At 25.9% G+C, this 16,690-nt stretch overlaps 1 protein-coding gene across 1 annotated transcript in view; it reads right to left on the bottom strand.

Annotated features, from left to right (window-relative positions):
• Positions 1 to 1,285: 1,285 nt before the first annotated feature.
• LOC138365095 (uncharacterized protein PF3D7_1120000-like) overlaps positions 1,286 to 16,690 on the bottom strand; it is a 58,963-nt gene continuing 43,558 nt past the window's right edge. The window contains exons 3-5 of the mRNA XM_069325208.1: positions 2,661 to 2,906; positions 1,758 to 2,367; positions 1,286 to 1,335 (exon numbers count right to left, since the gene is read on the bottom strand). Of these exons, the coding sequence (XP_069181309.1) occupies positions 1,286 to 1,335; positions 1,758 to 2,367; positions 2,661 to 2,906 (906 nt within the window). The remainder of the gene's footprint in view (positions 1,336 to 1,757; positions 2,368 to 2,660; positions 2,907 to 16,690) is intronic.

Below are 16,690 nucleotides of genomic sequence, written 5' to 3'. Positions count from 1 at the left end.
ATTATTCCATTCACATTTTTAGATAGTTAATCACTTGTATTTATACACTTAACCATCTTTAATAACTATTCATTTGCATATAATTTATATAGTCTTTCCTGTTTTTTAATTATTTTCTATTTATCTATTTATAACAGTATTTTTCCATCACCTTTTATCTATCTTTTCAATCTCTTATCATTTATAATTTACATATTAACAATGAACAATTAATATGGTGCAAGAATACAACGTTTAACGCTTGATGGGAAAACGAGTTGAGTGTTGCATCACATTGCTAACGTCTTATGAGTGTTGAAACACAGCAATAACATGTTGTGAGTGATGCAGCGATGCAACACAGGAATAATATGTTGTGAGTGATGCAGCGATGCAACACAACAATAACGTGTTGTGAGTGTTACAACACATAAATACCATTTTGTGAGTACTGCAACACAGAAATGATATTGTGTAAGTGTTGCACACACAAACTATAGATTGGGAGTGTTGTGTTACATCATTGCAACACAAGATTAGCGTGTTGTGAGAGTTGCACCGCACAAATAACCCGTTGTGCGTGTTGCAACACAGGAGTGGTAAGTTGTGAGTTTTGCACCATGGAACAAAAGTGTTGTGAATAATACAACGCTAAAATATAGTGTTATGAACTCTGTTACACGGTAATAATGTGTTGAGTGTTGCAACGTTGTAAAAAGGAATAACGTGTTGAGAATTTTGCGTGCAACGGACAGGTATAACGTGTTCAAGTGTTGCAACACAGAAATAATGTGGTTTGAGGGATACAACACAGGAATATAATGTGGTGAGTGTTGCACCAATGTAACACAGGAATATCATGATGAAATATTATTTTATTTTTATGTTGCAACGTTCACAACAAATATTTTAGTCATGTATTGCAACACTCACAACACATTATTTCTGTGTTGCAACAATAACAACTCTCTCCTGTACTGCAACGCTCACAACACGCTATTTCGCTGCTGTTGTGAAGCTCACAACATGTGTGAATGTCTCAATATATGTTGTTTGTGTGCAAGTAGATTATCGTTCATAGCTCCGTTCTCATTATAGATTCCTTCTTCTCAAGCATCAATATAGAAATATAATCAATAATATAATGAATCCCTTAAGATATTGTTCGGAATATACATATATTTCCTCTGTACATAAAAGGAATATACATGTCTTTATTATATATATATATATATTACTTTTATGCCTTACCTATTACTAAAATATTAACATAATTACAGTAGGTACTATCATAAATTTACATAAGTTAGTGGAAACACTCAATTTCTCTACCATTAGGATTCAATTTACTGAAGTCTTAAATACAGAAATATAACTTAAAAGACATTTTTGTTAAAGGTTTGTGGGAAATATATGAATCACATGAGTTTAAATCACTCTGTAAAGTCAAGTTCCATCGATCTGTTGCTTCTTTTTTCAGCACTTGCGGCGAACTACAAGTAAAATAAAAATCTAACATATATATGCCAAATACACTGTTATAATTTTTTTAATCCTACAGATAAAATTTGTTGCAACACTCACAACACGTTCTATTTTGCAACTCTCGCAACACCTCCTTCTTGGGTTGCAACACCTCCTTCTTGTGTTGCAACACCTCTGTCTTGGGTTGCAACTCTCGCAACACCTCCGTCTTGGGTTGCAACTCTCGCAACACCTCCGTCTTGGGTTGCAACTCTCGCAACACCTCCGTCTTGGGTTGCAACTCTCGCAACTACCTCCGTCTTGGGTTGCAACTCTCGCAACACCTCCGTCTTGGGTTGCAACACCTCCTTCTTGGGTTGCAACTCTCGCAACACCTCCGTCTTGGGTTGCAACACCTCCTTCCTTGGGTTGCAACTCTCGCAACACCTCCTTCTTGGGTTGCAACTCTCGCAACACCTCCGTCTTGGGTTGCAACTCTCGCAACACCTCCGTCTTGGGTTGCAACTCTCGCAACACCTCCTTCTTGTGTTGCAACTCTCGCAACACCTCCGTCTTGGGTTGCAACTCTCGCAACACCTCCGTCTTGGGTTGCAACTCTCGCAACACCTCCGTCTTGGGTTGCAACTCTCGCAACACCTCCTTCTTGGGTTGCAACTCTCGCAACACCACCTTCTTGGGTTGCAACTCTCGCAACACCTCCTTCTTGTGTTGCAACTCTCGCAACACCTCCTTCTTGTGTTGCAACTCTCGCAACACCTCCGTCTTGGGTTGCAACACCTCCTTCTTGTGTTGCAACACCTCCTTCTTGGGTTGCAACTCTCGCAACACCTCCGTCTTGGGTTGCAACACCTCCTTCTTGTGTTGCAACACCTCCTTCTTGGGTTGCAACTCTCGCAACACCTCCTACTTGGGTTGCAACTCTCGCAACACCTCCGTCTTGGGTTGCAACACCTCCTTCTTGGGTTGCAACTCTCGCAACACCTCCGTCTTGGGTTGCAACTCTCGCAACACCTCCGTCTTGGGTTGCAACTCTCGCAACACCTCCTTCTTGTGTTGCAACTCTCGCAACACCTCCTTCTTGGGTTGCAACTCTCGCAACACCTCCTTCTTGTGTTGCAACTCTAGGAACACCTCCGTCTTGGGTTGCAACTCTCGCAACACCTCCTTCTTGTGTTGCAACTCTCGCAACGCAACACCTCCTTCTTGTGTTGCAACTCTCGCAACACCTCCGTCTTGGGTTGCAACTCTCGCAACACCTCCTTCTTGTGTTGCAACTCTCGCAACACCTCCGTCTTGGGTTGCAACTCTCGCAACACCTCCTTCTTGTGTTGCAACTCTCGCAACACCTCCGTCTTGGGTTGCAACTCTCGCAACACCTCCTTCTTGTGTTGCAACTCTCGCAACACCTCCTTCTTGTGTTGCAACTCTCGCAACACCTCCTTCTTGTGTTTCCAACACTTTTAACTTCTCATTTCAATGTTGCAACACTCACAACACATTATTAAAATTCTTAACACTCACAAAACCTTATTTATGTGTTGCCTCATCTAAAACAAGCTGTTAATTAATGTTGCAACACATGCAGCATGTGTGTGTGCAATCGTGTGAAGTCTGTATTTTTTATATGTATATGACAAGTTTTAACTAAAGTCCGGTTTTCATTCTGGAGTCTTTATTCTCTTGAGTAAATAAACTTATGTTATCAAAAACATTTTAACTGCCGCAACATATTGAAAAGAATATAAGACAATTACTTAAAGAATACTATAATATTATCATAATTACCTGAACTATTACTATAATATTACCATAATTACCTGAACTATTACTATAATATTATCATAATTACCTGAACTATTACTATAATATTACCATAATTACCTGAACTATTACTATAATATTACCATAATTACCTGAACTATTACTATAATATTACCATAATTACCTGAACTATTACTATAATATTACCATAATTACCTGAACTATTACTACAATATTACCATAATTACCTGAACTATTACTATAATATTACCATAATTACCTGAACTATTACTATAATATTACCATAATTACCTGAACTATTACTATAATATTACCATAATTACCTGAACTATTACTATAATATTACCATAATTACCTGAACTATTACTATAATATTAACATAATTAACTGAACTATTACTATAATATTACCATAATTAACTGAGCTATTACAATAATATTACCATAATTATCTGAACTATTACTATAATATTACCATAATTACCTGACCTATTACTATAATATTACCACAATTACCTGAACTATTACTACAATATTACCATAATTACCTGAACTATTACTATAATATTACCATAATTACCTGAACTATTACTATAATATTACCACTAATTACCTGAACTATTACTATAATATTACCACAATTACCTGAACTATTACTATAATATTACCATAATTACCTGAACTATTACTATAATATTACCATAATTACCTGAACTATTACTATAATATTACCATAATTACCTGAACTATTACTATAATATTACCATAATTACCTGAACTATTACTATAATATTACCATAATTACCTGAACTATTACTATAATATTACCATAATTACCCTGAACTATTACTATAATATTACCATAATTACCCGAACTATTACCTATAATATTACCATAATTACCCTGAACTATTACTATAATATTACCATAATTACCTGAACTATTACTATAATATTACCACAATTACCTGAACTATTACTATAATATTACCACAATTACCTGAACTATTACTATAATATTACCACTAATTACCTGAACTATTACTATAATATTACCACAATTACCTGAACTATTACTATAATATTACCACAATTACCTGAACTATTACTATAATATTACCACAATTACCTGAACTATTACTATAATATTACCATAATTACCTGAACTATTACTATAATATTACCATAATTACCTGAACTATTACTATAATATTACCACAATTACCTGAACTATTACTATAATATTACCATAATTACCTGAACAATTACTATAATATTAACATAATTACCTGAACTAATTACTATAATATTACCATAATTAACTGAACTATTACTATAATATTACCATAATTACCTGAACTATTACTATAATATTACCATAATTACCTGAACTATTACTATAATATTACCATAATTACCTGAACTATTACTATAATATTACCATAATTACCTGAACTATTACTATAATATTACCATAATTACCTGAACTATTACTATAATATTACCACAATTACCTGAACTATTACTATAATATTACCATAATTACCTGAACTATTACTATAATATTACCATAATTACCTGAACTATTACTATAATATTACCATAATTACCTGAACTATTACTATAATATTACCATAATTACCTGAACTATTACTATAATATTACCATAATTACCTGAACTATTACTATAATATTACCATAATTACCTGAACTATTACTATAATATTACCATAATTACCTGAACTATTACTATAATATTACCATAATTACCTGAACTATTACTATAATATTACCATAATTACCTGAACTATTACTATAATATTACCATAATTACCTGAACTATTACTATAATATTACCATAATTACCTGAACTATTACTATAATATTACCATAATTACCTGAACTATTACTATAATATTACCACAATTACCTGAACTATTACTATAATATTACCATAATTACCTGAACTATTACTATAATATTACCATAATTACCTGAACTATTACTATAATATTACCATAATTACCTGAACTATTACTATAATATTAACATAATTAACTGAACTATTACTATAATATTACCATAATTACCTGAACTATTACTATAATATTACCATAATTACCTGAACTATTACTATAATATTACCAAAATTACCTGAACTATTACTATAATATTACCATAATTACCTGAACTATTACTATAATATTACCATAATTACCTGAACTATTACTATAATATTACCATAATTACCTGAACAATTACTATAATATTACCATAATTACCTGAACTATTACTATAATATTACCATAATTACCTGAACTATTACTATAATATTACCACAATTACCTGAACTATTACTATAATATTACCATAATTACCTGAACTATTACTATAATATTACCATACTTACCTGAACTATTACTATAATATTACCATAATTACCTGAACTATTACTATAATATTACCATAATTACCTGAACTATTACTATAATATTACCATAATTACCTGAACTATTACTATAATATTACCATAATTACCTGAACTATTACTATAATATTACCATAATTACCTGAACTATTACTATAATATTACCATAATTACCTGAACTATTACTATAATATTACCACTAATTACCTGAACTATTACTATAATATTACCACTAATTACCTGAACTATTACTATAATATTACCACAATTACCTGAACTATTACTATAATATTACCACAATTACCTGAACTATTACTATAATATTACCACTAATTACCTGAACTATTACTATAATATTACCATAATTATCTGAACTATTACTATAATATTACCACAATTATCTGAACTATTACTATAATATTACCACAATTACCTGAATGTGAACTATACCACATCCTGAATGTGAACTATTACTATAATACTACCACAATTACCTGAACTATTACTATAATATTACCACTAATTACCTGAACTATTACTATAATACTTACCATAATTACCTGAACTATTACTATAATATTACCATAATTACCTGAACTATTACTATAATATTACCATAATTACCTGAACTATTACTATAATATTACCATAATTACCTGAACTATTACTATAATATTACCATAATTACCTGAACTATTACTATAATATTACCATAATTACCTGAACTATTACTATAATATTACCATAATTACCTGAACTATTACTATAATATTACCATAATTACCTGAACTATTACTATAATATTACCATAATTACCTGAACTATTACTATAATATTACCATAATTACCTGAACTATTACTATAATATTACCATAATTACCTGAACTATTACTATAATATTACCATAATTACCTGAACTATTACTATAATATTACCATAATTACCTGAACTATTACTATAATATTACCATAATTACCTGAACTATTACTATAATATTACCATAATTACCTGAACTATTACTATAATATTACCATAATTACCTGAACTATTACTATAATATTACCATAATTACCTGAACTATTACTATAATATTACCATAATTACCTGAACTATTACTATAATATTACCATAATTACCTGAACTATTACTATAATATTACCATAATTACCTGAACTATTACTATAATATTACCATAATTACCTGAACTATTACTATAATATTACCATAATTACCTGAACTATTACTATAATATTACCATAATTACCTGAACTATTACTATAATATTACCATAATTACCTGAACTATTACTATAATATTACCATAATTACCTGAACTATTACTATAATATTACCACTAATTACCTGAACTATTACTATAATATTACCATAATTACCTGAACTATTACTATAATATTACCATAATTACCTGAACTATTACTATAATATTACCATAATTACCTGAACTATTACTATAATATTACCATAATTACCTGAACTATTACTATAATATTACCATAATTACCTGAACTATTACTATAATATTACCATAATTACCTGAACTATTACTATAATATTACCATAATTACCTGAACTATTACTATAATATTACCATAATTACCTGAACTATTACTATAATATTACCATAATTACCTGAACTATTACTATAATATTACCATAATTACCTGAACTATTACTATAATATTACCATAATTACCTGAACTATTACTATAATATTACCATAATTACCTGAACTATTACTATAATATTACCATAATTACCTGAACTATTACTATAATATTACCATAATTACCTGAACTATTACTATAATATTACCACAATTACCTGAACTATTACTATAATATTACCACAATTACCTGAACTATTACTATAATATTACCACAATTACCTGAACTATTACTATAATATTACCACAATTACCTGAACTATTACTATAATATTACCACAATTACCTGAACTATTACTATAATATTACCACAATTACCTGAACTATTACTATAATATTACCACAATTACCTGAACTATTACTATAATATTACCACAATTACCTGAACTATTACTATAATATTACCACAATTACCTGAACTATTACTATAATATTACCACAATTACCTGAACTATTACTATAATATTACCATAATTACCTGAACTATTACTATAATATTACCATAATTACCTGAACTATTACTATAATATTACCATAATTACCTGAACTATTACTATAATATTACCATAATTACCTGAACTATTACTATAATATTACCATAATTACCTGAACTATTACTATAATATTACCATAATTACCTGAACTATTACTATAATATTACCATAATTACCTGAACTATTACTATAATATTACCACAATTACCTGAACTATTACTATAATATTACCATAATTACCTGAACTATTACTATAATATTACCATAATTACCTGAACTATTACTATAATATTACCATAATTACCTGAACTATTACTATAATATTACCATAATTACCTGAACTATTACTATAATATTACCATAATTACCTGAACTATTACTATAATATTACCATAATTACCTGAACTATTACTATAATATTACCATAATTACCTGAACTATTACTATAATATTACCATAATTACCTGAACTATTACTATAATATTACCATAATTACCTGAACTATTACTATAATATTACCATAATTACCTGAACTATTACTATAATATTACCATAATTACCTGAACTATTACTATAATATTACCATAATTACCTGAACTATTACTATAATATTACCATAATTACCTGAACTATTACTATAATATTACCATAATTACCTGAACTATTACTATAATATTACCACAATTACCTGAACTATTACTATAATATTACCATAATTACCTGAACTATTACTATAATATTACCATAATTACCTGAACTATTACTATAATATTACCATAATTACCTGAACTATTACTATAATATTACCATAATTACCTGAACTATTACTATAATATTACCATAATTACCTGAACTATTACTATAATATTACCATAATTACCTGAACTATTACTATAATATTACCATAATTACCTGAACTATTACTATAATATTACCATAATTACCTGAACTATTACTATAATATTACCATAATTACCTGAACTATTACTATAATATTACCATAATTACCTGAACTATTACTATAATATTACCACAATTACCTGAACTATTACTATAATATTACCACAATTACCTGAACTATTACTATAATATTACCACAATTACCTGAACTATTACTATAATATTACCACAATTACCTGAACTATTACTATAATATTACCACAATTACCGGAACTATTACTATAATATTACCACAATTATCTGAACTATTACTATAATATTACCACAATTATCTGAACTATTACTATAATATTACCACAATTACCTGAATGTGAACTTACCACATCCTGAATGTGAACTATTACTATAATACTACCACAATTACCTGAACTATTACTATAATATTACCACAATTACCTGAACTATTACTATAATATTACCATAATTACCTGAACTATTACTATAATATTACCACAATTACCTGAACTATTACTATAATATTACCACAATTACCTGAACTATTACTATAATATTAACATAATTAACTGAACTATTACTATAATATTACCATAATTACCTGAACTATTACTATAATATTACCATAATTACCTGAACTATTACTATAATATTACCATAATTACCTGAATTATTACTATAATATTACCATAATTACCTGAACTATTACTATAATATTACCATAATTACCTGAACTATTACTATAATATTACCATAATTACCTGAACTATTACTATAATATTACCATAATTACCTGAACTATTACTATAATATTACCATAATTACCTGAACTATTACTATAATATTACCATAATTACCTGAACTATTACTATAATATTACCATAATTACCTGAACTATTACTATAATATTACCATAATTACCTGAACTATTACTATAATATTACCATAATTACCTGAACTATTACTATAATATTACCATAATTACCTGAACTATTACTATAATATTACCACAATTACCTGAACTATTACTATAATATTACCATAATTACCTGAACTATTACTATAATATTACCATAATTACCTGAACTATTACTATAATATTACCATAATTACCTGAACTATTACTATAATATTAATATAATTAACTGAACTATTACTATAATATTACCATAATTAACTGAACTATTACTATAATATTACCATAATTAACTGAACTATTACTATAATATTACCATAATTACCTGAACTATTACTATAATATTACCATAATTACCTGAACTATTACTATAATATTACCATAATTACCTGAACTATTACTAATATTACCATAATTACCTGAACTATTACTATAATATTACCATAATTACCTGAACTATTACTATAATATTACCATAATTACCTGAACTATTACTATAATATTACCATAATTACCTGAACTATTACTATAATATTACCATAATTACCTGAACTATTACTATAATATTACCATAATTACCTGAACTATTACTATAATATTACCATAATTACCTGAACTATTACTATAATATTAATATAATTAACTGAACTATTACTATAATATTACCATAATTAACTGAACTATTACTATAATATTACCATAATTACCTGAACTATTACTATAATATTACCATAATTACCTGAACTATTACTATAATATTACCATAATTACCTGAACTATTACTATAATATTACCATAATTACCTGAACTATTACTATAATATTACCATAATTACCTGAACTATTACTATAATATTACCATAATTACCTGAACTATTACTATAATATTACCATAATTACCTGAACTATTACTATAATATTACCATAATTACCTGAACTATTACTATAATATTACCATAATTACCTGAACTATTACTATAATATTACCATAATTACCTGAACTATTACTATAATATTACCATAATTACCCTGAACTATTACTATAATATTACCATAATTACCTGAACTATTACCTATAATATTACCATAATTACCTGAACTATTACTATAATATTACCATAATTACCTGAACTATTACTATAATATTACCACAATTACCTGAACTATTACTATAATATTACCACAATTACCTGAACTATTACTATAATATTACCACAATTACCTGAACTATTACTATAATATTACCACAATTACCTGAACTATTACTATAATATTACCACAATTACCTGAACTATTACTATAATATTACCACAATTACCTGAACTATTACTATAATATTACCACAATTACCTGAACTATTACTATAATATTACCACAATTACCTGAACTATTACTATAATATTACCACAATTACCTGAACTATTACTATAATATTACCATAATTACCTGAACTATTACTATAATATTACCACAATTACCTGAACTATTACTATAATATTACCATAATTACCTGAACTATTACTATAATATTAACATAATTAACTGAACTATTACTATAATATTACCATAATTACCTGAACTATTACTATAATATTACCATAATTACCTGAACTATTACTATAATATTACCATAATTACCTGAACTATTACTAAATTATTACCATAATTACCTGAACTATTACTATAATATTACCATAATTACCTGAACTATTACTATAATATTACCACAATTACCTGAACTATTACTATAATATTACCATAATTACCTGAACTATTACTATAATATTACCATAATTACCTGAACTATTACTATAATATTACCATAATTACCTGAACTATTACTATAATATTACCATAATTACCTGAACTATTACTATAATATTACCATAATTACCTGAACTATTACTATAATATTACCATAATTACCTGAACTATTACTATAATATTACCATAATTACCTGAACTATTACTATAATATTACCATAATTACCTGAACTATTACTATAATATTACCATAAATCCTGAACTATTACTATAATATTACCATAATTACCTGAACTATTACTATAATATTACCATAATTACCTGAACTATTACTATAATATTACCATAATTACCTGAACTATTACTATAATATTACCATAATTACCTGAACTATTACTATAATATTACCACAATTACCTGAACTATTACTATAATATTACCATAATTACCTGAACTATTACTATAATATTACCATAATTACCTGAACTATTACTATAATATTACCATAATTACCTGAACTATTACTATAATATTACCATAATTACCTGAACTATTACTATAATATTACCATAATTACCTGAACTATTACTATAATATTACCATAATTACCTGAACTATTACTATAATATTACCATAATTACCTGAACTATTACTATAATATTACCATAATTACCTGAACTATTACTATAATATTACCATAATTACCTGAACTATTACTATAATATTACCATAATTACCTGAACTATTACTATAATATTACCATAATTACCTGAACTATTACTATAATATTACCATAATTACCTGAACTATTACTATAATATTACCACAATTACCTGAACTATTACTATAATATTACCACAATTACCTGAACTATTACTATAATATTACCACAATTACCTGAACTATTACTATAATATTACCACAATTACCTGAACTATTACTATAATATTACCACAATTACCGGAACTATTACTATAATATTACCACAATTATCTGAACTATTACTATAATATTACCACAATTATCTGAACTATTACTATAATATTAGCACAATTACCTGAATGTGAACTTACCACATCCTGAATGTGAACTATTACTATAATACTACCACAATTACCTGAACTATTACTATAATATTACCACAATTACCTGAACTATTACTATAATATTACCATAATTACCTGAACTATTACTATAATATTACCACAATTACCTGAACTATTACTATAATATTACCATAATTACCTGAACTATTACTATAATATTACCATAATTACCTGAACTATTACTATAATATTACCATAATTACCTGAACTATTACTATAATATTACCATAATTACCTGAACTATTACTATAATATTACCATAATTACCTGAACTATTACTATAATATTACCATAATTACCTGAACTATTACTATAATATTACCATAATTACCTGAACTATTACTATAATATTACCATAATTACCTGAACTATTACTATAATATTACCATAATTACCTGAACTATTACTATAATATTACCACAATTACCTGAACTATTACTATAATATTACCATAATTACCTGAACTATTACTATAATATTACCATAATTACCTGAACTATTACTATAATATTACCATAATTACCTGAACTATTACTATAATATTACCATAATTACCTGAACTATTACAATAATATTACCATAATTACCTGAACTATTACTATAATATTACCATAATTACCTGAACTATTACTATAATATTACCATAATTACCTGAACTATTACTATAATATTACCATAATTACCTAAACTATTACTATAATATTACCATAATTACCTGAACTATTACTATAATATTACCATAATTACCTGAACTATTACTATAATATTACCATAATTACCTGAACTATTACTATAATATTACCATAATTACCTGAACTATTACTATAATATTACCATAATTACCTGAACTATTACTATAATATTACCATAATTACCTGAACTATTACTATAATATTACCATAATTACCTGAACTATTACTATAATATTACCATAATTACCTGAACTATTACTATAATATTACCATAATTACCTGAACTATTACTATAATATTACCATAATTACCTGAACTATTACTATAATATTACCATAATTACCTGAACTATTACTATAATATTACCATAATTACCTGAACTATTACTATAATATTACCATAATTACCTGAACTATTACTATAATATTACCATAATTACCTGAACTATTACTATAATATTACCATAATTACCTGAACTATTACTATAATATTACCATAATTACCTGAACTATTACTATAATATTACCATAATTACCTGAACTATTACTATAATATTACCATAATTACCTGAACTATTACTATAATATTACCATAATTACCTGAACTATTACTATAATATTACCATAATTACCTGAACTATTACTATAATATTACCATAATTACCTGAACTATTACTATAATATTACCATAATTACCTGAACTATTACTATAATATTACCATAATTACCTGAACTATTACTATAATATTACCATAATTACCTGAACTATTACTATAATATTACCATAATTACCTGAACTATTACTATAATATTACCATAATTACATGAACTATTACTATAATATTACCATAATTACCTGAACTATTACTATAATATTACCATAATTACCTGAACTATTACTATAATATTACCATAATTAACTGAACTATTACTATAATATTACCATAATTACCTGAACTATTACTATAATATTACCATAATTACCTGAACTATTACTATAATATTACCATAATTACCTGAACTATTACTATAATATTATCATAATTACCTGAACTATTACTATAATATTACCATAATTACCTGAACTATTACTATAATATTACCATAATTACCTGAACTATTACTATAATATTACCATAATTACCTGAACTATTACTATAATATTACCATAATTACCTGAACTATTACTATAATATTACCATAATTACCTGAACTATTACTATAATATTACCATAATTACCTGAACTATTACTATAATATTACCATAATTACCTGAACTATTACTATAATATTGCAATAATTACCTGAACTATTACTATAATATTACCATAATTACCTGAACTATTACTATAATATTACCATAATTACCTGAACTATTACTATAATATTACCATAATTACCTGAACTATTACTATAATATTACCATAATTACCTGAACTATTACTATAATATTACCATAATTACCTGAACTATTACTATAATATTACCATAATTACCTGAACTATTACTATAATATTACCATAATTACCTGAACTATTACTATAATATTACCATAATTACCTGAACTATTACTATAATATTACCATAATTACCTGAACTATTACTATAATATTACCATAATTACCTGAACTATTACTATAATATTACCATAATTACCTGAACTATTACTATAATATTACCATAATTACCTGAACTATTACTATAATATTACCATAATTACCTGAACTATTACCTATAATATTACCATAATTACCTGAACTATTACTATAATATTACCATAATTACCTGAACTATTACTATAATATTACCACAATTACCTGAACTATTACTATAATATTACCATAATTACCTGAACTATTACTATAATATTACCATAATTACCTGAACTATTACTATAATATTACCACAATTACCTGAACTATTACTATAATATTACCACAATTACCTGAACTATTACTATAATATTACAACAATTACCTGAACTATTACTATAATATTACCACAATTACCTGAACTATTACTATAATATTACCATAATTACCTGAACTATTACTATAATATTACCACAATTACCTGAACTATTACTATAATATTACCACAATTACCTGAACTATTACTATAATATTAACATAATTAACTGAACTATTACTATAATATTACCATAGTTACCTGAACTATTACTATAATATTACCATAATTACCTGAACTATTACTATAATATTACCATAATTACCTGAACTATTACTATAATATTACCATAATTACCTGAACTATTACTATAATATTACCACAATTACCTGAACTATTACTATAATATTACCATATTTACCTGAACTATTACTATAATATTACCATAATTACCTGAACTATTACTATAATATTACCATAATTACCTGAACTATTACTATAATATTACCATAATTACCTGAACTATTACTATAATATTAACATAATTAACTGAACTATTACTATAATATTACCATAATTACCTGAACTATTACTATAATATTACCATAATTACCTGAACTATTACTATAATATTACCATAATTACCTGAACTATTACTATAATATTACCACAATTACCTGAACTATTACTATAATATTACCATAATTACCTGAACTATTACTATAATATTACCATAATTACCTGAACTATTACTATAATATTACCATAATTACCTGAACTATTACTATAATATTACCATAATTACCTGAACTATTACAATAAAATTACCATAATTACCTGAACTATTACTATAATATTACCATAATTACCTGAACTATTACAATAATATTACCATAATTACCTGAACTATTACTATAATATTACCATAATTACCTGAACTATTACTATAATATTACCATAATTACCTGAACTATTACTATAATATTACCATAATTACCTGAACTATTACTATAATATTACCATAATTACCTGAACTATTACTATAATATTACCAAAATTACCTGAACTATTACTATAATATTACCATAATTACCTGAACTATTACTATAATATTACCATAATTACCTGAACTATTACTATAATATTACCATAATTACCTGAACTATTACTATAATATTACCATAATTACCTGAACTATTACTATAATATTACCATAATTACCTGAACTATTACTATAATATTACCATAATTACCTGAACTATTACTATAATATTACCATAATTACCTGAACTATTACTATAATATTACCATAATTACCTGAACTATTACTATAATATTACCATAATTACCTGAACTATTACTATAATATTACCATAATTACCTGAACTATTACTATAATATTACCATAATTACCTGAACTATTACTATAATATTACCATAATTACCTGAACTATTACTATAATATTACCATAATTACCTGAACTATTACTATAATATTACCATAATTACCTGAACTATTACTATAATATTACCATACAATT

This window comes from Procambarus clarkii, chromosome 15 (genome assembly GCF_040958095.1).
Source record: "Procambarus clarkii isolate CNS0578487 chromosome 15, FALCON_Pclarkii_2.0, whole genome shotgun sequence".
Classification (NCBI taxonomy): domain Eukaryota; kingdom Metazoa; phylum Arthropoda; class Malacostraca; order Decapoda; family Cambaridae; genus Procambarus; species Procambarus clarkii.
Note: the sequence above shows the minus strand (reverse complement) of the source record. Positions and strands in the feature narration are given on the sequence as shown.